Raw genomic sequence first — 26,467 nt, forward strand, 5'->3', positions numbered from 1 at the left:
AAACTCCTCTGTGGTACACTAGAAACTCATGTAGGTACACCATAGGTACAGTAAACCCTTGTCTTTCGCAGTCAGGGCACGACTTGTAATTCTGAATCTGCTTTGCAGACACTTGCTTCTGAACAGTCCATATCTGACATCTGCCGTATCTGTCTCACGGAAATGTAGTCCTAGACTTGACTTGTAAACATTGTGTTTTTTTTAAATGTTTTGTTGATTAGATCTTTGTTATGCAATTTTAGTCAAAACATCATAAACGTCAAAGGCAGCTGGGCTGTTGTTGTCATTCCTGCTCTTTCCAGACCTGCCAACCTTAGGAAAATATTTTGAGTACCACAATAGTCCAATATGTATAATTTGACCTGATTCTAAAATATCACTTGCACTGCACTGGGCTATATTATGATATACTTGCAAGTCAGAAGTTTGAGTACACCTGCTTAAAACAATTTTTTTCATGATTAATATTTCATTATATGATATGTGTGCTTCTACAATCAGATAACCATAAAATAATTGCATTCAATTATTTAATAAAAATGGAAATAATTTATTCTGTATATTGTAACATATGTTTTCATTTTCAAGTATTTACAGAAGCTTACGTTGTAATGTAAAAAAAGAAAAACTTATGTTGCGATGTAAAACACTGTCAATTATGAATAAAACCAAGTTTCTGTTCATGATTTCCATTTTTATTTAATAATTAAATAATTGAATTAGCTTATATAGGCACACATCATATAGGCCTAATGAAAAAAAAAGTATTCAATTGAAAAATTATCTAGGAATGTAGGCCTTTGTAACTAGAGGTTTAGCTAAATTATTACCTGAAGCTCCTTGGTGGCTAATGTCAAAATCATAATTGCACAATGTGCAAAATGCATGGTGCGGAAGTTTTGAGGGTCAGAGGCACGGCCATTGCTCCTGATATATTGGGAGGAACATCTGGGGGGCATGGACTCACTTCTTTTTAGTAGGTCTGCTGCTCTCTCTCTTATGCCATATTATGGAAGGCTCTCCTTGTTAGTATCCTCGTCATCTGACGTCATGATTATTTTCTAACTGCAAGGCTGGTCGGGTGACTGGATGCAATAATAGGAATTATTTGCTACGTTAGCAGTCTGTAGTCAAACACTTTTGCAATGGTCACTTTGCTCCAACAGAGCGTGAGCGTTCAAAGTTTGAACAGGGAATCTCCGTAGCATTTGAGTTACTGCACCTAAATTACTCCATCAGTTATTCACATCGTAGCCGTCTCATAACGAGGCTAAATCATATGCGAGCTACTACTACGGCTAACTATATACACAAATGTATCTCATTAGGATATACCCCTTGAAATGCATCATCTCAAAGTTACCGAACATGTTTTAACGTTTTAGATGTTAAGCTGAAGCTATAAAACAGCAGTCTCACTGTGATACTCGACTGCTGGAACAGTGGATTTAAAACTGATTTTTTTTTTCACCTACCATTTTTAACCACCAGTTACACAAACATTTTGATCACAAGTCACAATGGTGATTGCATGGTAAAATCAAAGGGGCTCATTTCATATTAGTACCTTTAAGACATAGCAAAGTTCTATTTTTACATGCATACAGAAGGTTGAGAGATTAATATCAAATGGCAGAGATGAACTTATTTGGCTAATAATACCTGTAATACGCATGTTGAGTAGGATTGTGCTTTGTGACCTTTTGCGGGTATGCACGTGTACTCAGACCTCCCCAGGCCGAGGAAGAGGCTGACTGAGCTGATGATGAAGGCAGCGCAGGAAAGGCCCGCGGGTGCACCGCTGACCTCCCGCCAGTGGGGGTTCCGCTTCCTGCGCAGCCCGGTGGAGGTTCTGCCCTCCCCGGATCTGACCCAGACCGCCGGGATCCGGCTGGGCATCAACCGGCTGGAGGTACGGAGGACCGAGCGATCCGAACCGGACACATGCCGATTTATACAGTATTTATACGTTTAAAAAATGCACACAACTCTAACCAGTCATTTTGGTTTAGTTCCTAGCTTAAACAGACAGATTGCCCTCTTGGCATCGTTTAAAATAAAAATACCAGTACCACTGTAGCAGAGGGTCACCAATGACATGCAGTACAGTCAGTAACACCACCGCCTGGCTGTGTTTTGCGTATGCATTCAGTGTTTCTGCATCTACCCTGATCTGCATGTGCACGTTTTGTCTGCGTTTGAAGTGCCTTTCCTGTTGCTGATCACCCAGGTATGTTTCTGTATCCGTCGTGCCTAGGGCTCAGGGGAAGGTGCCCGGGCGGTGCCGACTGGTGAGATGGAAGACGTAGAGTGTGGAATGGTTATAAGCAGCATCGGGTACCAGAGCCTGCCAATTGACCCTGCTGTGCCCTTTGACCATCACAAGGCCATCATCCCAAATGCAATGGGCAGAGTCCAGCAAGCCTCAGGTAAGGCTGTTATCGCAGTGGAAAAATTTTCATCCAGCATACCTTATTTGGTTATGGAACTAGGTGGTGTAGAACAAGCTTGTTGACATTGCAGTGTAGTTGATTCTAAAGCAATCAACTGTTAATTTGTTTTCAAAAGGAAATTTTGAAATTTTATTATTTTCTCAGTGGAGGGAATTTCAAGTTAAAATCCTAGGATCAGGCAACGTGGCACGAGAGCACCGGTTGTATGTATACGTGGATTGATTGGTCTAATCTTGACTCATTTAATTTAGCGTTTCTGTGATTTGTCTCAACCCATCGAGGCTTGTACTGCAGTGGATGGGTCAAACGTGGCCCCACAGGCGTGATCGCCACCACCATGAACGACAGCTTTGACACTGCCCGGGTGCTTATCAAGGACATGGAGACGGGCGTCCTGGATGTTTCCACTGTCAAGCCAGGATCACACACTGTCACTCCCCTCCTTCAAAAGCGAGGTACTGCAGTCAGGTTCACTGTACTACAGAAAAATGCATTAGACCGGCACCAAACTGTTCTATGCTCTGCTAATTCAGCAGCCACACACGGCCTGGTGTCTGTTTTTACAAAAGGGAAAGCAAATCGGTTAACTCAAGGATTTGTGCCCCAGTTGTATATAACCTTTCCTCCCTGTACTTGTTCATTCGGTGTTGATGATCCACTTGGTCATGGGAGTGGAGTTTTGGACACACCAACCAAGTCTTTTTTTCGTTTTTGCAGGTGTGAATCCAGTGTCATTCTCAGACTGGGAGAAGATCGATGCAGAGGAGATGAAGAGAGGGACGGCAGTGGGAAAGCCAAGGGAAAAGCTGTTAGATGTGACTGAGATGCTGAAGACAGCCCACTCCTAAGAGCCAGGGACACACTACAAACACATGCACAGACACAATCATGTGACTAAGCTAACTACTGTAACTGTGTGCCAGTTGTAGAGTATTAATGATTCTTTTTATGAACCGATTCATATTTTTTCAATTTCCGTTCATCACTGCTGGCAGACATTCGTGGTATTACTGGTATTATTAACAAACATGCTCCACTTATATTACTTGTGATTGTGAAGTACATAATTCCACTCATTTGATAATGCTGCTGTTAGAGCATCAGGAAAACTTCCAGGACTTGAACTTTAAGAAAAACTGACCATTTGGAGAGTTCCTTTGAGATGCTCTTGCCTGACTGATATTCCCATTCCCACACAAGGCCGTACACATCTGTATTTGGAAAGCAATAAACAATTAGGCAGACATTGCCAGTGCTGTCATCAACCAAATGACAGCCAACAGGAACACACGCAGGAATGAAGTACACAGCGTGAACATTCCTGAATACTGACTCCGAAAGTATGGTAGCGGTAGTCCAAAATGTGTTATTTGAGCTGTGTACTTAAGGCACGTGGACGTGAGATCAAAGGATGAATAAGTAGTACATTCAGCTTTTATTTCATTGTATTTACATGCGCATGTGTTTCATTTTACAGAAGCGGCTGTCTTTGTCTTGAGTTCCTTCATTATCAGCTGTGCAAAAGCAAGTTAATGGATGACTGACAGATGCTGCTCAAGTGTTTCTTTTGCATAGATGGTGCTCACATAAAAGAGCAGTGTGTGTCTACACTTGGTTTTAGCCTTTGTTTTCATCTGCAATAGATTGCTTTTGGAGGCATACGCCATCATGAAGACCAGAGAGCTAACTATGGCTGAAAAGCCAACTAATCTGTAAGCTGAGAGACAGAATTCAGAAGGATAGCACAGAAGCTGAGTATATCAAGCACAGCATTTTGCAAAGACAACAACAAACAACTGGTGGGCTCAGAAACGAGGTACAGGTCAGCCAAGACAACTGCAGGGTGGGACCACGCAAATCCCCTAAGTATATAGCAAAAATTTATTTCACTCTACCACTACCATACTTTTGGAGGGCAGTGTGAAATATGGCAGTCATATTTCTGTTATGAATGACCTTTACTTAGGCCGATATAAAACCTTACATATGACAAGCATATTGCTTGGCTCCAGTTAGATGCTTCTTGCATTTTAAAATGGTCTGCTCTTATTGGGGTGAAAGTTAGTAATTAGTAAGTTTATTCCACATTTGCCCCTGAAGTCTGGTACTGGAATGCTATCTCAAAAGGAAGTCCTCGAAAATCATCCAGATAATAGAAATCATTTGATTTTGTGATTTCTCTTCACAGTGTTTATCTTTTAGGCATGCGTATCATGGACAGTTATTCAGATGCTATTGACTCGGAAGGTAACAATTTCACATTCTGAAGAGGCCTTCGTGCATAGAAGAAATTTATAAATAAATGCCATTTTTGATCTAAATTGAATGTGAGCAATAGGGCAGCTCCCATTAGTGCAATCGAAGCATTGAGCCTGCAGCAGGGAAAATTCATAGGCGTGTTTATCAGTTGAAATTTTTCCTACAGCAGGGGAAATTTATAGACGTGTTTATTGGCTGAAATATTATTGTGACTCAGCTCGGAGGGACATGGAAGAACAAAACAAGTTTTAAAACCTGTCAGATGAGAATAAAGCACATAAACATGTGTGGGTGTGCATTTCAGATTGCATTGGAAAATTGAAACGTAAGACTGGAAAAATTAATTTGTCATAAAAAAAATCTAAATATAGGTTATGAGAAAGAAATTTGGCAAGAAACCACTGCTCCAAAGACAAGCTTGACAGCTTTTTAAGAGTCTTAAAATTCACAATAATAATTTAAATAGTGCTCTTGTGAACCTGTGGTGAATCCACTTGCAACTTGATGGCAGAATCAGTAAAATCACCATGTGTGTTTAAAAAAGGTAGAATGAGTCCCTTATATGTTGGTATTTATTTGAAATAAAGCACATGTAAATACTGTACAACACTGCTTGGCGTACAACAAGCTCACGTAAGTGAGGGTCAGTAGATGCCATAGGTGGGCTTGTGCCCATCTCGGTACCGGTCCAGGTAGCGCAGGGGCTGTCCGTGGGGGTACTTCTTCTGAGGAGGGTGGTAGACAGGGGGCCAGTCAAATTCAAACACCGGCTCTTTCATGTCTGTATGAGCAGAATGGGGAGGGGGGGGTGGTGTGAGACAATAGTTTGTCATTTCCAGATACTGGTCTACCTCTACAGACAGTAACTGCTGTCACAGGTTGTGATGCTCTGTAAGCATTTCAATGTGTCTCTCAGCTTTTCATTTTCAGTTTAACTTTATCTGAAGCTTTCCCATCCATTCATCCTACAAGCTATTCTGAAGTTAACAACTCAAATTTTCATTTAAGAGTTTAATATCCATGCTTCCATTTGATTTGCAGGACCCACAAACACTACCGTTTTGATAATGTTCCTTCAGATCAAAGGTAGCTATGTTTCTACCCTACAAAAAGTTGTACTTCAGTAAGTGTCTTATGAATCGATATGGAAACATTCTCAATTAACAATCAGACATAAGACATAAGTCTTGTTGCACTTGTTGTACGTCGCTCTGGATAAGAGCGTCTGCTAAATGCCTGTAATGTAATGTAATAAATTGGCAGTTCATCAGTAACAGTCCATCGAGAGGCTCATAGAGGGATACTATGGTTGGCATTTCCTTTATTTCGGCAGTTATCTGAAATGGCTCCCGTGTTCTTCTCCCAAGCCTTTAACCACTGCCCTGCTGGTGTTAGCCTTATGCTGTGGCGGGAACCTTACTGAGCAGCGTGTGAAAAGTGCTGGTGACGGAGTCGTCCCACTGGCTCTGAAAGAAGGCCAAGCCCGCAGGAGTGATCACGTCCTGATGCCTCCTGTAGAACTCAATGGTCTTGAATGTCCGCTGCTTCAGACTGTGGCTGAATACATGAGTCAAAAGGCAGCACATTATGTTAATATGCCTTACAGACAGACCGACAGACAGACATACGGACAGACAAACAGGCACAGACAGGCTGTGGGCAGACCAGTTTGCCCCAAGAGGCCTCATTGATAAAAATACACATGTACACTTTCCTCAGAGCTTCTGGCTTGGTCTTACTGACAGCCTGCCTAAGACTTCAGAATGAACTCTGCCTCACCCCCAAATTCAGAAGGAGAAAGAGAAGGAAGGAAACCCTCTGGATGTGCAATGTTTCCAAAGTTTTGTAAAATCTAATAGTACTTTATGGTTCAGTGACAGGCAGTCTGATGAGGTCATTTCTAGACTAACCAGGGTGAGGGCCGGCAGTCGTGCTCAAAGTCAACAGGGGCGTCCTGCTTGAAGAGGAGGAACACAAATCTGTGAAACCCAGTGCCCTTGGCTGGGAATGGTGGGAAGTAGTGGCACACCTCCTCTCCTGATTCCACTGCATTGCCTGGAATATTCCCTCTGGAACAGGGTACATGAATGAGTTAGACAAATGAAAGAAAAATTTAAAAAACAAATGAATGAATGGCTTAACACTAGTGAATAATTGTGAGCATTGTAGTTATAGAAATGATGGGTTTAAACCCCGCAAAGACAGAGCCTCTGACATATTTCCATTTGTTCACTGATATTGAGACTAAGTAAACTGCATTGACTACATGACGACTGCATGAAATGTAATTGATTTGTGTGCAGTCCCTGCTCACACAAAACACCAAAGCTGAGTGTTTTTGTGTAATTGATGAGGAAGAGGATAGACACAGTGCATGTGAAAAAGCACACTCCAAATAGCAAGAGAAGAGAGTTGAATTTGTGATGACTGCGGAAATGACTTGCACTTTCTTTGACTACCTTTTCAATTTTGTGTTTTGTCTCGTTTTGCACAATTTAGCGATTTTGTCAGTGTGCCTGTAATATGCCTTGTGGCATTTGGTCCACCGGACAGCCGGATTGGTCTCGGCAGCGCCGGCTGGTGGAGAACGCACACACACCTGGGTTGTATAGGCTAATCAGCCCAGGTGCTTAAAGGCGTGCTGCTCTCCACAGTTTCGGGCCGAGACCGGGAGCTCACACCGAGAGCGCATTTATTTATTTATTTATTTATTTATTTGTTTGATTTCAGTTTTGTTTCTTTTAACAAGATGGAGAAAAGTAATCCACCACTGACAAGTGGGAGGAGCTGGTCAGGTGAAAACCTGGCCAACAACATGCGGAGAACTGAAAGGTTGCCGCTCTTTTTTACTTTCTTTTGTCTTTGTTATTTTAGCTTGTTGTTTCAGTTAATTGCTTTTGCTTGGAACCTGTGAGAGAGAAGGGTGAGGATGGTGATTATTTTATTTTGTGTGGGTGCGCTCTCTCGCTCTCCATGCGGCAACCAGCAGTGATCCCCGGCACTGCCGCATCTCCCTCCCAGGGGTGTTGTGCTGGCGTGTGCCATGCCTAAATAACGTTTTCCCCTCAGCCTGTAGCCTATAGCAAAACTGCTGTAATTTAGAAATACGAACGCTGGAATTGATTTAAATGTGTCCATTATTTCAAGAAAATAGTTTTGCAATATATGGTGTCGTAATCTTTATGAAAGGAGGTCGCTGTGGGTACAGAAACCGATGCTGTAATGCTGGATCAGCCTGATACCCTAGGAATGCAGCCTTTCTAGTGTTAATCAAACACTGAGTATTATATAACATGTCTTATGGACACATTACATTTTGGTAAATCATAAAAGCAATATCCCAAATCCATTTTTCACCAAGTGGCTGAAATAAGACTTGCATGCTCCCATGAACTCTGCTCTTGTCTCGCATGCAACATATTCACAGCAAAGAAGGAGAACAAATACTGTGAGCCCCATGGGTGAAATAGAGCACCAAAAGAGGATCTGAATTATGATGCTTTTCCATCCATCCATAAGTATCCATCCACAGCAATAACCAGATATTTAATACCAGAGCAATTAAGGGTTTCCAAGACCAATAGTGACCATTGGTCAATAATAAAGCATGTTACTTCCCATCCAAATACTCACACCAGCCAATGTACATACTCTCCTTCACTGTCCAGAAGATGCTCATCTGTCACAAACAATACATGTACAGAAAGTATTTATAAACATTTTGGAAAAACCGCATTAGACACAAAAATAGAAAATCGCATTTATATATGACCAAAGGGGCTATACCAAAGAGAATATAATTCAGTGCCAAGTGTCAGCCATATACTGCAGTTACTTGCTACGGAGGGCCTAAATGTCAAAATTCAATCTATACTTCACAAAATCGTTATATGTAATTGAATAAATGTGGAGCAACTCAGGAGCTATTAAGGTCAGGTTTAGCCAGACAAACTTGAGCATCAAACAATTTCCACCTCTGTCGTTACACTCAGCTATGATGTCAACATGGGTTTAACTAAATCATAACAAACGAATGTGGCAAAACCTGGTTGCAACTGGTCTACCAACTATTAAATTGCCTAGTAGGTGCATGTTTTCAGTTTGCTATGTTAGGGTTTGTTGAATTCATCCCATAATGTATGCATTACATTACATTTCATATGCTTTAGACCACATGCAGTGTTGCTTGTACATTCACACTGGATATAAAAATGGATGCATTTACAGCTTTTCTTTTTTACTTAAAATAGTTAAACCAAGACTAAACAGAAACTATTAATTAGATTAAGACTAATATATTTCACTTGTACACTGTAAACTATGATTAAAGAGACTGCTAGTTTACTTTTTTTTTTTAATCCTGCCATCGGTGTAATGTGATTGTGTGTGTGTGTGGGGGGGGGGGGGTATGGTGGGGGATTTCCTTCTTCATCCACACAATTATATTTCCAGACCTGCCAACCTTAGGAAAATATTTTGAGTACCACAATAGTCAGTGTTACGCTTAGTTCACATGCTTTCGCACGTACCACTTCGCTTTGCACGCACATTTAAATTAATTTAAATACCGAATAAATGTACGGTATTGTTTTGTATTAATTGATTGTTTTCTGTAATTCAATTACAATATTTTATTTCATTTTATTTTTGCGTAGTTTCAGTTGGCATTTCGTACCTGCCTATTTTAACCAAGAATTGCGTGGTTGGTACACAAAATGCGTGCAGGTTGGCAGGTCTGTATTTCCGTCACATTGACATTTTCCGGTTCTAATATACATTCATTCTGTGTTGCCTGGTTTTTGGTGCGAATACTAAGTGGAGTATTTGACAGCACAAAACCAGTATTTCAAATTTTTGGAAACACAGCGTCCTCTTGTGGAGAGTTATAGGACATGAGCTATGTCAAACCTAAATGACCAAAGACCAAAGAGGATAAAGGATAACTTTCAGTACAAAAAATGTAATGAAAAAGGAGACCATTACCTGGGCTGGTAAGCAGAAGGGTCCAGAGTGAATCTTCCTCTGCTTCAAAGCTCACATGAGGAGCAGCCACAGCCTGAGGACCAGCAGATTAACATAAAATAACCCTCTACATAATCAAAGGGCATCTAAACAGACAGACAGGACTTTTGGCTCTTTTAACCTCACCTGTGCAGGGCTTACATGGTTCCCATAATGCACCTGTGCACTAGCCTCCTCGCCGTATGCGATGCGTAGCATGACTTTTGGAGTGAAGTGGGCTCCGGGGAAGAGATCCCGGTAGACGCCATAGTGATTGGCCAGCCTGTGCAGGTGATAAGGCCCGCAGGTGCGTTCCCACTCAGCCTTCACTCGCTCTAGAGGAATGCGAACTACAAGGCAGAGAACAGCTCCCAATAAGAACACAGAGCTACCACAGCAATGCACAAGGGCTCTGAGACCTATGGGAACATGGCATACTGTGCGTAAAATGGATAAAGGTGCATCTGGAAATTAATAATTATAATAACAACAACAAAATTTTCATTGCAACAGATTGGACTTGTGTAACACACTTCAACAAAGCAATTCAAAGTCAAAAAGAGAAACAAACTTCAGCTACTAGCAATGTCTAGCACCCACCTTAGTGATGCCTAGTAACCATTTTCCATCAGAATGCTTCAGCTCAGGTGGAGAGAGAGCAAATCAATGACCCAGTTAAAAGGTCCAGGAAACTAAAATCAGTGAAATCTTTGCTGACGTGTTGTTTTAATACATTTTCACATTCACAAATGGTTCTGAAATATGTAAACATGATTCTTGCAACGACAAAAAATGAGCACAGGATACACACCCACCCTGTCCTCGTCTGCTGAACAGGTCATGATAATCTAATCATGTTTATTACAACAGAATACATTGATCAATCAATTGTCACTTCTGGGGAATATAACCACAATATGAATCCAGTTTCCAGGACCTTTAAGTGGCCAGATTGTGAAAGCCACTTATCTCACTGATGCATTGACCAAGCCCACATCTGGCCAGCTTCCACCATTTGGCAAGAGCAGGATATATATGATGGTATGGCTGCCAAGGAAATTCACGTTCACGACTAAAAAATGGCCAACTTTTGTTTCGAAAATGCACTCTTTTTAAATAATTGGCAGGGGACTTACAAGTTTGGTGACGCATGGTCTTCTCCAGCTCGGAGTTGCTTTGATTCTGTTTCATCAGTCTCTTCCTCTCCTTTACCTGTCTGATGCGAGAGGGGCGGCAGTGGGGCAGCCCAATGTCGACCAGCTCAAGATCTTCACCCCAGGGAGAGAGGAAGGACCATAAAGGTTAGTCAGTCATTGCAAGCCTGAGACAAACTTACAGTACACAGTGTAGAATGACAAGGCAGTATTGAATGATGTCACAGTATAGAATGACACCAGAGCAATCTGGGGCCCTAAGACAAGGTGAGACAGCTGAAGGTAAAAGACAAGCTGAATAAGCAGATCACAGGTATGCTGCCCATGATGATTGTACGACAGCCCTTTATACCCCATTTTATAACTTGATTATGTAAATAAATACACACCTGTTTTGGCTTCATGAACCAGATAACCATGGTAGTACGGCAGAATATTAAGGCAGTTGTATGTAAATATTTAAATTAGCCATTTACTCTTTGATTTAGTCTGCCTTATCAAAGCACACACAGTATTGCGTTATTCACTGCACATTGAATTGGACTGTTACCATTGTCACCCTTTTCTTGCTTGAGGTACTGTCTGTATGTTCTCCACCAGACTGTCTTCTTTTCAGCTTCTTCAGCTGTCTTCAGGTAGCGTCGATAACTGCGATATTTCTCCAGTGATTCCAAATCCTTGTAATGAATGTCTTCATTTGGCAGAGGACCCAACGGAGCAGCCCGGCGGCACAAAGCACCTACAATTTTAAACAGAACCATAGATATGCATATACCATACAGCAAACCATCAACCAGGTTGCAAATGATATACAATTCATGAAATTTAAAGGTAGCCTTGTGACTTTAAATATGGTAGCATACACCAAGTGTACTACCAGTAGTGGTTAAGTGCAGAATGATTAATTTATATTGAAATGCTTTTTAATTCAAATCAAACTGACACTGAAGTTTTTGATTGAATTTCAATTCCAGTAGTGCTAGCAACTGAAGTTCTACGCAATATGGATCAAACACTTCTGAAATCCCATAGTGTATTCAGACTACGCAGTGTACTGGAAGCCAACAGGGGTCAATTATTAGTTAACCTGAAATACATATTCAACACTACATTTCCAAAAGTATGTGCACACCATTTCTAATGAGTGGTTTTGAGTATTTCAGCCACAGCCATTGCTAACAGATGCATTAAATCAAGTATACAGCAAAGCAATCTCCATTGACAAACACTGGCAGTAGAACGGGTCGTACTGAAGAGCTCAATGACTTTCAACGTGGCACTGTCAAAGGATACCACCTTTCCAACAATTCATCAAAGTTCATCAGATTTCTGCCCTGCTAGAGCTGCCCCATCCAACTGTAAGTGCTGTTATATTGAAGTGGAAACATATAGGAGCAACAACAGCTCAGCCGTGAAGCAGCCACACAGAATGGGACCACTGAGTTTTGAAGCATGTAGCGTGTAGAAATCATCTGTCCTCGGTTGCAACACTCACTACACAGTTCCAAACTACCTCTGGAAACAATGTCAGCACAAGAACTGTTTGTAAAGAGCTTCATGAAATGGGTTTCCAAGGCCGAGCAGCCATACACCAGCCTAAGATCAAATGAGCAATGCCAAGAGTCGGCTGGAGTGGTGTAAAGCACACTGCCATTGGACTCCGGAGCAGTGTAAACGCATTCTCTGGAGTAATGAATCACACTTCACTATCTGGCAGTCTGACGGATGAATCTGGATTTGGCACAATGCATAGTGCTAACTGTAAAGTTTGGTGGAGGAGGAATAAGGGTCTGGGGCTGTTTTTCATGGTTTGGGCTAGGCCCCTTAGTTCCAATGAAGGGAAATCTCCAGCATGCAATGACATTCTAGAGAATTGTGGATTTTTAACTTTGTGACAACAGTTTGGGGTAGGCCCTTTCCCTTTTCAGCATAACAATGCCCCTGTGCACAAAGCAAGGTCCATAAATAAATGGTTTGCTGAGTTTGGTCTGGAAGAACTTCACTGGTCTGCACAGAGCACTGACATCTACCCAAATAAACACCTTTGGGATTAATTTCAATGCAGACAGCAATCCAGGCCTTGCACCGAATATCAGTGCCAAGCCTCATTAATGCTCTTGTGGCTGAATGGAAGCAAATCCCCACAGTCATGCTCCAAAATCTACTAGAAAGCCTTCCGAGAAGAGTGGAGGTTGTAACAGCAGCAAAGGGGGTCCAACTTCATATTAACGCCCATGGTTTTGTAATGATCATAGCTTGGAAAATATAGGTACCACATGATGACTACCACGGCATACAGCCTTTTCTACTAATGCATTCAAATTCGCAGCCTGACAGAGAGCCGTGAATATGCTGAGACGCGGCAATATTGATAATTCCAGGCAACGTATTAAAATAGATCGAAATGATAGGTAGCTAGGTACACATTTGTCTTGGAGTTAAGTTAGAGCTTGCACAGCTAGCCAGCTAACGTTGTTTCCAGTTCCCCTTCGTGTAAATACGAAAGGCTTATGAAATGTTAACTATAGCCACATTTCATGCGTAACGACAAAAAAGCTGCAAACCTGCGGTTCCGAATCCTCTGGTCTGACTGACCCCTAAATCCAAACCTGCCCGTAGCACAGCTTCCCACACCATGCGGCACGCCATTTTGAATACGTCTGTGACGAAAAGCGCAGAGCTACCGCTCAATTAATGGGCATTACGTAATACATTTGGGTGCAGTCCGTCATTTCAAACGAGATACTACAGTAGGTACCCTGTCAATATTCGGTTCCGGGGAAGAATAATTCATAAGTCTCATATGGTTCACAACAGATCTCTGTAGGTACAGTGGTGTGCACTATCACTGTTAGTTTGATACCCGTTTGAATGTTGGACAATTTGTGACGATTTGTACCGGTCAGGCATGGAGAGACATCTCTTAGTAGTATTGTAAGGTTAGCTAGCTAGCTAGATAGCTATCGATGTCGTTTCCGAATGCAAGTTCTAAGGTCAGTTGCTTTAAACGAAATGAATTAAACGCGAGCTGTTCTTGGCATTTTGTTGCTAACACGATATCTTATTTCTTGCTGAACCTGTAGCCGGAATCTAAATTGAATGAAATACTGGAAGATAAATTAACTAGCTAACTAGCGAACTAGGTTACTTTTGTCATTCTGATCGATTGGAAAGACGATAAACCATTCATTATTACTGTGCACTAGTCTAATAGACGTGACATCTATCTCGCTATATACACAAAATCTTAATATTTATATTGGAACGCCGAAGGCCTTGTGTAGGCTATTTTGTTCAGGGAAGATCGTTTCCAATACAGGTGTCCCTTGAAAATACCTGTCTCTATTAATTATTGTCATTGTTGTGTTTAGATGTATGTTTAACGTTGCTGTAGTTAACTGAAAATTGTGTCGGTTTTTGTCGTTTAGGTCAGGGAAACGTGTAACAAGTTAGGCTGAGGTATGGAATCTTCAAACCTCAGCTGTGTCATCTGCTTTGAACGATTCAATGTCCCAGTCACCATCCCTTGCGGTCACACTTTCTGCCTGAACTGCATCACTGTTCACTGGGACACAAAGGCTGAAGGTGGCCTTGACATACAGTGTCCAATATGCAATGAGACGTTCAACCCGAGGCCAATCTTAAAACGAAACGTGTCACTGTCTCTTCTGACGGAGACAGCAGCACATTGTGTCGAGACCAGAGGCGCCATCCCGGTGTCTAGGCAGAGCAACACAGTCCCACCAGAAGCGGTTTGTGACCGACACACGAAGCCCCTTGTTATCTACTGCACAAACGACAACAAGTGTGTGTGCTACGAATGCGCAATCAGGGAGTGCGACAAGCACGATAAAGTTCTGGTGGAGGTTGAAAGGGAAAAACGAGAGGCAAGTACCTCATTGCTATACACTGTTTTGTAATTTGCGCTGTATTGTTGATCTTTGAAGCAGTGTGATATACTAAAAAATGCAGGCAGTAGCAAAGAGGTAAATGCAATCTGATTAAACGTGACTGATCACAGTTGTGATCTGGTGTTTGGCAGGATGGTCTAAGGAGAAAGAGTGGAGAGGTGGAGAAGCACATGGAGGACACAGAGAACAGCATCACAGAGCTGACAGAGAACATTGCCAAATCTAAGGTAAGCAGGCTATTTCACCTCATCCACCGCTCATCACAGTTGCTTCAGAAAATAATGAGAACCGAGCCTTCGTGCATAGCTTGGAGTCTTGAATGTAGAGTAGAAAACTATGACTGGAAGCCAACTCCACATGCACAATCATACTGCAAGCTGACTGACCAGGGTGAGGGCTCCACATAGCTGCCTTGTAACATTCAAGAGGTATTCTGCCTGCCTGCCTGCCATTTTAACCTTCTGTTTTAATGTGTTGTGTGCAAACATTAAAAAAAATGTTAAGATACTCTACTGGTTGTGTCTGCCCTGGGCCTCTGCCCTTTCCGTCCATCAATGTTCCAGCAAGAAAGAACAACAGTATAATGACAGGGAGATGGAAAGTATGAAGCATGAAGGAAAGTATCAGGAAGAGTGTTCACTGCAGAAGAAAGCAGTCTACCTCCGATTACCCATGACCCTCTGACGTGACGTGCCTCTCCTTCATTTCGTCTCTCCCACCAGGTGTCCCTGCAGCAGACCTCCCTGTGGATGAACGCAAAATTCGCACAACTTGTGAAGGTGCTAGCAGAGAAACAGGAGTGTATGATGAACTTCATTGAGCAGGAGAGACAGACTGCTCTCACCCAAGCAGAGGCCCAGCTTGCCACACTAGAGGACAGGGCTCAGCGACTGAGGGAGACCCAGGGGCAAATAGCTGCCCTGAATGCCATGCCTGACATCCAATTTATTCAGGTTAGCAGAGATGATGGAGAAAGAAAATATCCTGAGAAGCAGAGATGGAGATGTACCAGAACGGTGTCATAATGTCTCTTCCATCTATGCAGGAATCAAGATTTGTTGAGGTCCCACAGATGAAAGAAACCTCTGTGAATGTCAACACGAACCTGCAGGACAAACTCAGTGCAGTCACAGAGGTGCTATCTCGAATTTCCAAGCTGGTGTTGGAGGACTTGGAGAAAGCAATAAATGCAACTGTTGGGCAGGACAAACAAGGTTGGGTGAATGGATTGTGTCGCGGTGTGTTACATGCTTCTGTAGATCTGTGATTTGTGCATTGGATAACTATCTCTCTGTGCCCAGTTTTCCACTCTAATTGTTTGTTTCTGCCACTCTCATTCGGGCTCGCGGTGCTAGGTTCTCCCCAGGATAAGCGTCCTGTGTTGGCAGTAGTCCCAAGCCCTGCCACCCCTTGTTACCCAGCTGCCAAAGAGGGCCTCAGTGCATGTAGGTGTTATTTTACTACTATTGCAGATCATGGGTTTGGTGCATTGCAGTATAACACATTGGTTGGGAAGTATTATCGACTGCATAATCATTCCTTCCGTATTCATTTTCTAAAATGTGGTAAATACATTTAACAAACTGGCAAATTTTATCCAAAATGCATTAGAACAAAGGTTTACCCCTTCACATAACCTCATGTGAAGGGGTAAACCTCACTTACTGTTCTCACTACTGACGATTCACTACAGCGTTATTTTTGTTCATGACTTATTTGTTACAATGATATGGCCATTTTAAGCACTTCTAAATCAGGCATTTTTAATTGTATGATGTGAAAAATGGAGGACATTAATATGTGGGGAACACTATTTAGTTCACTTAAGCCATGGTAAGGGGCCTACCACATTGCAAAAGGCTAATTCTGGTTCCAAACACCCAGCTGGCATCAATTGGCATCAATTGTAAAGCGCTTTGGATAAAAGCGCTATATAAATGCAGTCCATTTACCATTTACCAGCTCAAGTGCATGGTCTGTGTTTTTGGGAAGGAAGATTTGCAAAAACATAAGCCTTCCTTGGGTCCACCACTAAGGAAAATTAGCATTTCTGCAACAGGCACCAGCTATGCTCAGAATGTTAATTTAATGTCATCATTGAAAACAATGCGTCCTCTCTTTTTACAGTTCACTGTGCGCTGACCTTTGACCCTCGCACAGCCAATGCTAACCTGCAGCTGTCTCAGGGAAACCGGCGAGCAGAGCACCTCACCTCGGGCCCCCGCCCTGTCCACGCCCACGAGGCGAGGTTCGACACCACCTGGCAGGTGCTGTGCTTCCAGGGCTTCACCCAAGGGCAACACTACTGGGAGGTGGAGGTGTCCAAGCCTTGGGCCTACCTGGGGGTGACCTACCAGGGCATCCCCCGCAAAGAGAAGGGCAAGCGCTGCATGGTGGGCATGAACGAGCTGTCCTGGAGCCTGCAGCTGGATGAGAGGCAGCTGAGCGCCTGGCACAACGGCAGGAAGGAGGCGGTGGCCGGGCAGCCCCAGCAGCACCGCATTGGCATGCTGCTGGATTACGAGGCCGGGACGCTCACCTACTACGGCGACGGCCAGGCCCGCCTGCACGCCTTCCACTGCGCCTTCTCCCAGGAGCTCTTCCCTGCCTGCTGGATCGGAGAGGGAGTAAGCGTGACCCTCTGCCCTCCGTGACAAAACCCAGAGCAGCCGGCCTCAGCACCCGCGTTTGAAATTCTCCGCCGTGGTCTTCTCTCCCTTTCTTATAGCGTGAAGGTTGTGGCATAAATAGAACTCAGTACATACCTAAGAGAAACTTATCCTTCTTAAGTATAAAAGAACCAGTGGTGCAAAGATGTCACTGCTCTTTAGTGCCGAAGGCATACCTTCCATGTTAGAGACCCCTCCTTTCTTGTCTGTAGTGCCGAGATCGTTGGATTTTCACAACTTAAGGTACAAATATCAGCATGGTCATCTTGCATGATGCTTTGACTGAGCCAAGAGGAAATGTAAAAGCACACTATGGACCCTGTGGAAACTGCTGACTGGACCTGGGACAGGAGCGTTTTGGACATTGTACATGAATTTGCACAAGCCCTTCTTCAGCATGAGCTGCAGACCATTCAACTTGCTAGAACTGTTCTGATGAACCACATCATTGAGGCGATTTACTTGACAATATCCTGTTCAAATCCAATCTGATTAGGTCGTCTGATTGAAGCAATCAGACTAACTATTGGAATATTCTGGGATAATATTGCCAGGGCTGGAGAGAGAAATAAATAAGTACATGAAAACAATGCACACAAATTCAGTTTATTAAAATCCAATTATATGCACAGTACAAGTTTCACAATTTAAACCATGCTTCTCATCTCATCATTTTCCGTTTAAGTTAAAGCATAAATTAGTGAAATTTAAATAAATAGCATACTTTTTTTACACACAGTTAAGAAAAGACAAGAAGGGAATGGTGCATAGCAATTCTGAAAGTGCAGGACTAGCCAACTGCAAGGAACAGCCAACTGCTTTTTGCCAGTTAGAGGGGAAACAGGCTACAGACTCAATAAGGTGCTCAGCTGAGAAGATATACAAAGTGCCTTCAAACAAGTCAGTTCACACTGCAGTAAAAGAAAAGTTAGTGGCAGGCAAAGGGGACTGACTGGCGAGTGTGTGAGCAGGGATGCGTTTAACACACTTATGTAGTGAAATGGATGAAGTCTAGGGTGGGGGAAACAAAAAATGGGGAGTGATTATGTGGGTTTGATCTACGTAGTCATCACAAAGGCGATACATTCACACACATACACATTCCTAAAAGTGTGCCATTCATTTCAATTCAGTTCCCATCTGGGAGAGAGCATCTGAGGACAGAGGAGGTGATCCCTTGAGATGTCTATTCATCTCTGGTCCCTTTCCAAACCTAAGGTACCAACATACTGTCCAACTGGTCCCTTTCCATACCTGATGCACCAACATACTGCCTTTACAGCTTACACTCTCTCCCTTTCCTGACCCCTTTTCCTTTTTTTTCAAGATGAAGAGCTAATCTTTCCAAACAATAAAACAGTCTCAAAATGCCCTGAACACTGCAAAAAAAGTAAGGGAAAATAATTATTTTTAATACATCCATTTAAGTCAGGGATCATCATAAAGCCTAGCAGTCTCATGCATCCATAAACTGCAGTATCCGTCCAGGAAATGCATCCCTGCACAATACTTTTATATACAAATTCAGACCTTGCCAGAAATGGCAGGATCGTTCCCAGGTTCTACCTACCGTCTCTCACACCAAACCACCCACATCAAATCCAAAATCCAAAACACAAATGATTTTCTCTAACGAGACGCTGAAAAGTAACACTGTCAACTCAAACCTATGCTGATCAGTATCCTATACCTCCTGTGCCAGCTGTGGCCAGTAGATGAGAGAGGTGAATGTAGCAACAATGCGACCCAAGATGAGGAGGGGTGGTACGAGACTGCTGAGGACAGGGGACGGTACAGAACACCCGACAGCCAAGTTAAAGGAGGAGAAAAAGACCGTGAGGTACAGGCCGTGGCAGGTGAAAGCTGCAATCCAGAACCTCTACTGGGTCTTCTTGTCATCCGGGGGGGAATAGGGAGGCGGTTTGTCCTACAGATAAATAAACGTAAACATCCACTTTATTGTCTTTGGCAAAACATTTATTTGCACCTGCAATCTATGAAATAGTGCTGCATATTCAGTGCTGAATATTCAGTTACTGTATTCAGAGTAGGAACACTACTATAGGCATTAGCAACATATATAATTAGTTATATTGGTAAGGTGCAATTCATAATGAAAAGGAGTAGCATTCATTTCATTCCAAATACAGCCACTACAGCTACTGAGATAGTACCAGTACATATTCTGTATTACTTCTAACATTTGGCTTTCAAAAGGCAAATATCAGTAAAAGCACCGGTACAAGACTTCTTACTGAAAGTCTTTTAGTTCTCATCCTAAACTCAAGTAGTCTCCTTGAATATTTCCTGGAGAGCACATTTTGCTTCAGGCCATCAAATGCAAAGTAATCGTATACTTGAGTAATTTTATGTCTTAGAGATATGATGCACCTGAGCTGAGTACTGTCTCCATATGGAGCTGGATTGCACCTGCACAGTTATGGCCTACGGAGTTCGGCCTGGCCCTGTCTCACAGTCTGAGCTGTGCTCACTGTCACTGCCTGTACTGACCACCTCTCGTCCTGCCACTTCTCGCTGCTACCAAACAACAAAGCAAACTCAGTACAAACACAGTGAGGAACACATATATGCTCCTAAAGAATCCACACATGCAGTAACTCAAAGCTATGAATAGCCACTAAGTCAATAATTTGATTTTTATTTATTTTATTGTAAAGCAAAAAGGATGGATGAACCTGAGAATCCCATCAGTTTACAAGGCAGTTGTGGTCTAGTGTACTTTTCAAAGAGAAAGACTGGAAGTAACCGGTTCATTAGAACAGAGACTGGGAGTACAGTGCACAGGAGTGAGAAGTGGTTTATTGGGCTTTGGGCAGAATGCTCACCTGTGGCAGATACACATGAGTGGGAGGGGCTGCAGCACAGCTTGCACTGGCTGCTGCCTCGGCAGCTTTTGCCTCCGCTGGGAGAGAGAGAAAGAGAGTTCAGCACAGGCAAAAACCACAAAACCTTCTCACAGGTTTGCATCAATACGTCTTTGTTTCCCATACCTGCAGCAGACCTAGGCAGGTCAGGGTCCTGGGGGGCCTGCCCCAGTGGTGCAGAGTAGGGTGGTGGGGGCATGTAGGCCGCTGGGCTGTCAAAGGTGGGAGGGGCAGGGTAGAACCCATCTGCTGATGACAGGTAGCATTCCATTAACAAGTGAAATGGGTGGCAGAAGTGGTTCTTAACAGAGTAGTACACAAAGACATCCAAACATTACATTTTACTCTGAAAATTACACATGATGTCACGAGCAGATAAACAGGACATACATGTACAATATAGTGCCAAGCAAGTCAAACTTTCATATAAATAAACCAGGGTTGAAAACAAAATCTTTTTCTACCCGTTCACTCCAAGCAGAATTTGAATTTTAATGTTTCTGTTCTTTTGTTCCTCCTGCAACATAACATTTCTGAACTGGTAAGAATATTGAATGTTGCTTTGATATTGGGAAATGAATGGGGAAATCCCATTGGAGGAGACGAAAATCTCAAATCACTCACAGCTGCACAAGCAAATAATCTAATCAACTCCAGACATTAAAAAGGTGTAGGGTAGCAACAGCTACAAGGGTCACTGAAATACAGGGTTTATAGCATCCAACAATTGACTTGAACATAAGTGAATGGTAACATCAACATTATCCATGTTGAGAGGTAATAATCAACATCATTTGCACTAATAATTCCACTGAGATAACTTACACAGTAGCACAACATTAAAAATGAAATGATACCACTCAGCTGGTGCCTGAACGTGTTGCAGTAACATGCACTGACTGGCCTACTCAGTAAGAAAACAAAAGGCACAGAAAACGCATCATTCTAGGCTACGCAAAATACCACCACAGTATAAATAAAATGAGTCAGCCTCAAACATCTTCCTCGACTTCCACCTACCAAAAGCAGTCACAATAGGCTGTCCCAGAATCCCAGCTTCCAGACAAGGTCCTACTCGGCCATCAATAAACTAAAAGCGCTGCTGTCCCACTGTGGCGTGAGTAGCCAACTAGCTGGCAAGCTACTAGCAGAATTGGTGTCACGGGTAGTATCATCAGCAGTCAGCAGCAATAACAAAAAATAAATAAAAACAGCTGACGCAGGTTTTTGTTTTCAAGCCCTGATATAAACTGATGAAAACCAGAAATGTATACATATTTGTCTACCACATTCTGCTGGGCTTTTAACCAGATATTTGGATATCTGAGCAAAAAATATTAATCATGTAAGTACTATACGTGGGATCCATTCCTCAATGATGTCATGCCACACTCAAATTGAATAACAAGCAGACCTGTAGGTTGAGGTGCAGGGTAGGAATACCCAGGTGGAGGTCCAGCAGGGTACATGCCATTAGCAGGGGGTGGAGGGGGGTAAGCATACGCTCCATTGGCCATGTAGGGGCAACCAAAACCTGCAGTCACCGGCTGCCCTCTGGAAGCTACAGAGGAGGAGACATTGAAAGAATATCAGCACATTAAACACACCATCAATACATATCCAACTGATAATAAAATCCTTCAGCACAACACACCAGTGCTACATCAACACTAAACACAAATTCTGAAACAAAACAAACTGAAACATCAGCTCTACTCTCCCAACACAAACCCAGACAAACACACCACCCATCAAATAGTCAACATACTGTACCATCTAAAGATCACCACAGCATACGACTGATGCATCATTACTTCAATATTTAACCACACCATCAAAACAATATGTACTAACATAGCACCAACAAATTCATACAGTGTGAATTATTGATATTCTTTCACAATTCTGAAGAGACAATGAACCCAAAGAAGTGCTTTTCCTAACAACTCTGAACTTTGAGTTTTGACTTCAATAGAAATAAAAATGCATTTTACATACTGACACAAGGTGACACCATGGGTGCTCAAATTAGCAACTGTGTTATCTGAGATATAGCGCAATGACAATATTGACACAGAACATGTATAAATTATTCATATAGACTAAGACTGCGGCTGTGACATTTTATTCAAGCCTAGCAGCCAGAAGCAAAGATCCTTTTATCCTGAAATTTGTAGCAGAATTTTTGACACTCTTTGTTTTATGGCAAAGGAGCAACTAAATATAACACTAGCTGCAGCTACATTTTGCTTGAAAAAGGAACATAAAAAAGAAGCTACTGGATAACGAACTTGAAAAAGGAACTACTGACTGCAGAAACATGCATAGCTATTAATGGCAGAACCACTACAAGGTGTTGTCTGCTATGGGGATCATTCATTCACTGCCCCTGAGGAAGACAGGGAGGTGTGAACACATCCATATTAACAATAGTGTCAAGGTCTCTTATCTTCAGATGCCCACAAGACACTGCCCTAGAGTTCCTACCTTGAGCAGCAACCTGCAGCATGCACTGACCAAACTCAATGGCACCCCCAGATATGAAGACCAACTTGAAGGCAGCAGAGCCCTCCCAGCCACCTGAGAAAGATAACAACCATGAATATAATAACAGTAGCTTGTGACAAACATAAGACATGAGCACAAGAGAGAAAAATTCCTCGTAGATTAGGAATATTTTGGAGCCTTTTTCTGGGTGTATGTGTGGGGAAACAGGGAAAGGGAGGCATCAAACATCCATCTCTGCCCCACATTCCCTCGCACCAGGTCACTTCCCTCATAAGATGACTGAGCTGCAGCTCAAAACTGATTTTGATTAAGTTTTCACATTAAATTGTGCCACTCATTGTATGTGTTAATTAAGTCTACCCCTCTATAATGCACAACATACCCCCAGGCTCCGCGCTCACTGTGCCCTTGATGTAGTTGGCTCCCAGCACTGGCTGCTTCACCTCACAATTCTTCATCAAATAGAAAGGCATCATGAAGGACTGCAGTGGTTCCCGTCCCTTGGCCAGAAAGATAAGCTGCAGAAACATGATATCACGTTGGCTCAGAGCAGGGCCCACAGCAGCCCCAGTTTCACGGCAGCGCACAGCTTGCCAGTCTCGTGCGTTGCTGAGGCTGCCGTAGTTTAAAAACATAAGATATCAGCCGTATAAGTGTGTGTGAAGTTTCATAATTTACCGGGAGGGGAAATTACATCAGACCAAGTAAGAATAAAAAACATGAGCAACCCAATAAACTGTAATACAAGGAAAAACTTAGATGAGAACACATCATACATGTTGCGTTAAAAAGTACAGATATATCTACACAAGGCACCTGACTTTACCTGGTATGACTCGTGTAGAAAAGCATTAATAGATCAAACTTGAAGCGTGAAGAGGACGGCTATTTTCCCAGTTATCTTCTCTTAATGGAAATCTCTAAGCCACAGCCATAAAACAGTGGAACCTTCTTACTTCACAAACCACACTTATTTTGTACCATGTCTGTTCATATACACAGCATGATCCCCTCATCCCTGCTCCTTACCCGGTATGGGGTCAGGTAGACACTTCCCTTCTTACTCTTTCTGAATGTCTCTGGAAGGCCATCTGCCTCACAGAAGACTAGCTCCACATTTTCATATGTCATCAGCACACTGAGGGAACAGATACATGGGTCATTAGGAAGGCTGTGGACTACACTTGTAAGCTAATGATAAACTGAAAGGCACTGCTAATATTTCTCAACAAAAAAAACATCATTAAGCAGGAAACAAGGCAATTATAATGATATCCATATAAGGTGGAAGCAAGGTCAGCAGAGCATTAGATTACGCAGTATTCTGAAGCAGTGAATGGACTTGCAAATCAGTAAGTATTACTAAATCTAAAGGTACAAACATGCAGTCTAAAGCATTGCTTTAAACTTTATGACATGAGTGTTTGTTAATAAATTGACCGTATCACCTATAAATTCAGTAATTCCACCATAGTAATACTATAATATTTATTCAAATTTATTAAGTAACTATAATTGTTCAAACATTAGACTACTTACATTAACCAGCACTCTAGACTACTGAAAATCCCTGTTTAAACCAGCCTAAAATGGTCAAGCAGGTTTAAGATGTGTTTTTGACACTTCTAGCTGGTGTTAGTTGGTCCAGAACCTATAACATTTACTTAAATTTATCAAGTAACTGTAATTGTTCCAGCATTAGACGATATATATTAACCAGTACTATAGTCAAGCTGGTGTAAGCTGTGTTTTCCACACTTCAAGCTAGTTTAGCTGGTCGACCACCTGTTCAGCTAGTCCACCAATTTCGCAACCAGCTTACTCTACCAGCTCAACCAGATCTGACCAGCCACAGGCCAGCTAAAACCAGCCTGGAATCCCAGCTAGTCATAGCTGGAATTTTGAGCAGAGTTGATCAGCCTACATCACTCAATACATATGGCCTTGTGTTCGTGTGGTCAGCTAAAAGATGTCACTTTAGCTATGATAGCTTACTTTTGTTCTCTCTCCTTTTGCTCGACTAGTACCAACAATTCAGGTGGAATCTATACTTCTGTTCTGAGAAATAAACAAACCGCTCCGGTCACTTCCAATATTTATTTTGCACACCAGACAGTGTTTGCTTAACATAGTTAGATTAGCGAGTTAGCAAGTAACCCTGTGTATAACCTGCCTAAAAAGACAGCTAATGCTGGCTTCGTGCTTCTGTTGCGTCTTTTAGCTAACGACATTGGGTTCATGGGAAACGGATTTGAAAAGAACTAATCCACCTCAACACCAGAATGTTCGGGAAAGTTACAAAACCTGCAAAGCATACAGCGCCTAGTATACAATTCATTATATACTGCGGAGGCCCACTTTCTGATGAAATTTACAACGTTAGCTACTACTAGTCGTTGTCAAAAGGGATTCTCGCTGGCTTGTTAGCCAACATTTGATGCTACACACAACACACCTGGTGCACAATTACAACGCCTGGCTTGCTAACGTTGGCTACGATGAGCTAATTAGGCCGAATATGATCTACGTAAAGCTAAGCAAAAAGCGACGTAACTAGTTTTTTTTTACGTTGCTGCAGATCCCAAGCATCTAGCAATATTTAGTAACCTAGCTAGTCAGCGTTACCAAGGTTTGTAGCTAGACAAACGTTAACGTAACGGCATCAGTAGTCTGCAGCATGTTCATGAACGTAACTTTGCAGTGAGAATGGGCACACTGCCGTGATGTGATACATACAACTATATATTTATCAAATATATCAGTCAGTCCAAGTTAACATTAGATAGACAAGATATTTACTAATGGTTGAATATGCAAGGAATCTACTTTCATCCGATGCATGTGAATACCAGTACATTCTCACCTATGATAGCTAACGCGTTAGCTAGCACCAGCTAGGTAGCGAACTAACTTACCTTTCGCTATTTTAATGAGACCTCGATGGTGTTATTTTGTTGAGCCCATGGCGTTGTTAGATTAAGCACAATAATTCAATATTTCAGATGCCACTGATCTCCGAGTCTGGTTTCACAACTTGTCACTCTCCCTGTTGCTAAATGCACCTGCGCTTCCCGGATGACGCGTCACCATTCCTGACGTCAGTTTGGACCAAATCGAATTTTCTCACAAGAACCTACTTGATTGTTATTAGACAGTCATCGTTTTCACCTTATTATTTATGTAACGTTAGTCGTTTGCTTTAACACATACGCACTTGTTATTATAGTAATGAGAATTGTTATGTTTGTACCTATCGTTTTGGAGGCCCAATACACAGGGTGGCGCCAGATGCCTAACTTTACAAATAACAATTGGTAACCAATGGAGTGAGCTGAGGATAGGCACAACGTGAACGTACTTTGGCCATGACAAGAAGGGGGCCGATCAGGGCCAATAGTACATGCAGGGACCAGCCAGCATCCAAGGAGTTGTAGTCATGGACATATATACGCGTATTGCACAGAAATAACCAACAGCTCCAGGTAACTTGCCATGTTTCCATTGAAGACAACTATTATTAACCAGAACTATACTTGGACTCTGGTCAGGTATGTGTATTCTAATGCCAACTGATCGGTGTTATTGTAAGCCAAAATGACAAGGAATCGCACATGTATCCATGATGCA

At 42.4% G+C, this 26,467-nt stretch overlaps 4 protein-coding genes across 13 annotated transcripts in view; 2 read left to right on the forward strand and 2 right to left on the reverse strand.

Moving 5' to 3' along the window:
* Nucleotides 1-5,319, forward strand: part of fdxr (ferredoxin reductase) — a 17,463-nt gene extending 12,144 nt beyond the window's left edge. For 6 of the 7 annotated variants that reach the window (XM_064323280.1, XM_064323279.1, XM_064323284.1 and 3 more), the window contains exons 10-13: nt 1,728-1,912; nt 2,258-2,429; nt 2,735-2,908; nt 3,171-5,319. In XM_064323280.1, the coding sequence (XP_064179350.1) occupies nt 1,728-1,912; nt 2,258-2,429; nt 2,735-2,908; nt 3,171-3,301 (662 nt within the window). In that variant the 3' untranslated portion in view covers nt 3,302-5,319. Of the gene's footprint in view, nt 1-1,727; nt 1,913-2,257; nt 2,430-2,704; nt 2,909-3,170 lie in introns of those variants that run through there. The other variant, XM_064323285.1, reaches the window with a different exon arrangement.
* mrpl38 (mitochondrial ribosomal protein L38) lies at nt 5,267-13,586 on the reverse strand. The gene is made up of 9 exons (XM_064323296.1): nt 13,432-13,586; nt 11,418-11,606; nt 10,850-10,981; nt 9,861-10,063; nt 9,696-9,768; nt 8,346-8,391; nt 6,623-6,781; nt 6,133-6,269; nt 5,267-5,493 (listed from the first exon to the last, which is right to left on the reverse strand). Exons 1-9 carry the CDS (start codon nt 13,514-13,516, stop codon nt 5,357-5,359), a joined length of 1,161 nt encoding a protein of 386 aa, XP_064179366.1. The 5' UTR covers nt 13,517-13,586; the 3' UTR covers nt 5,267-5,356.
* On the forward strand, nt 13,528-18,037 carry trim65 (tripartite motif containing 65). 4 transcript variants are annotated; one of them, XM_064323278.1, is made up of 7 exons: nt 13,528-13,617; nt 14,296-14,754; nt 14,910-15,005; nt 15,501-15,731; nt 15,824-15,992; nt 16,134-16,223; nt 16,906-18,037. In XM_064323278.1, exons 2-7 carry the CDS (start codon nt 14,329-14,331, stop codon nt 17,430-17,432), a joined length of 1,539 nt encoding a protein of 512 aa, XP_064179348.1. In that variant the 5' UTR covers nt 13,528-13,617; nt 14,296-14,328; the 3' UTR covers nt 17,433-18,037. The 4 variants fall into 4 exon arrangements, with proteins under 4 accessions (XP_064179348.1, XP_064179346.1, XP_064179347.1 ...); XM_064323276.1 differs by having other exon boundaries at nt 13,582-13,690; XM_064323277.1 differs by having other exon boundaries at nt 13,594-13,694.
* Nucleotides 18,038-18,039: 2 nt separating this feature from the next.
* Nucleotides 18,040-25,762, reverse strand: wbp2 (WW domain binding protein 2). Its single transcript, XM_064323297.1, has 8 exons — nt 25,756-25,762; nt 23,870-23,978; nt 23,223-23,358; nt 22,820-22,912; nt 21,747-21,893; nt 20,459-20,578; nt 20,294-20,370; nt 18,040-19,374 (listed from the first exon to the last, which is right to left on the reverse strand). Exons 2-8 carry the CDS (start codon nt 23,969-23,971, stop codon nt 19,327-19,329), a joined length of 723 nt encoding a protein of 240 aa, XP_064179367.1. The 5' UTR covers nt 23,972-23,978; nt 25,756-25,762; the 3' UTR covers nt 18,040-19,326.
* Nucleotides 25,763-26,467: the final 705 nt, after the last annotated feature.

Source organism: Anguilla rostrata, chromosome 2 (assembly GCF_018555375.3).
Source record: "Anguilla rostrata isolate EN2019 chromosome 2, ASM1855537v3, whole genome shotgun sequence".
NCBI lineage: Eukaryota > Metazoa > Chordata > Actinopteri > Anguilliformes > Anguillidae > Anguilla > Anguilla rostrata.

Coding starts and splice junctions, on each gene's coding strand:
- mrpl38 (XM_064323296.1), bottom strand. CDS start 13,516: ATGGCGTGCCGCATGGTGTGGGAAGCTGTGCTACGGGCAGGTTTGGAT. Junction 10,064..10,849: donor GACCATGCGTCACCAAACTT/GTAAGTCCCCTG, acceptor TCTGCCTTGTAG/TTCGCATTCCTCTAGAGCGA. Junction 5,494..6,132: donor CACTTTTCACACGCTGCTCA/GTAAGGTTCCCG, acceptor CTGCTCATACAG/ACATGAAAGAGCCGGTGTTT.
- trim65 (XM_064323278.1), top strand. CDS start 14,329: ATGGAATCTTCAAACCTCAGCTGTGTCATCTGCTTTGAACGATTCAAT. Junction 14,755..14,909: donor TTGAAAGGGAAAAACGAGAG/GCAAGTACCTCA, acceptor GGTGTTTGGCAG/GATGGTCTAAGGAGAAAGAG. Junction 16,224..16,905: donor CAAAGAGGGCCTCAGTGCAT/GTAGGTGTTATT, acceptor CTCTTTTTACAG/TTCACTGTGCGCTGACCTTT.
- wbp2 (XM_064323297.1), bottom strand. CDS start 23,971: ATGACATATGAAAATGTGGAGCTAGTCTTCTGTGAGGCAGATGGCCTT. Junction 23,359..23,869: donor TCTACCTGACCCCATACCGG/GTAAGGAGCAGG, acceptor ATGTTTCTGCAG/CTTATCTTTCTGGCCAAGGG. Junction 20,371..20,458: donor CCTGCCTAGGTCTGCTGCAG/GTATGGGAAACA, acceptor TCTCTCTCCCAG/CGGAGGCAAAAGCTGCCGAG.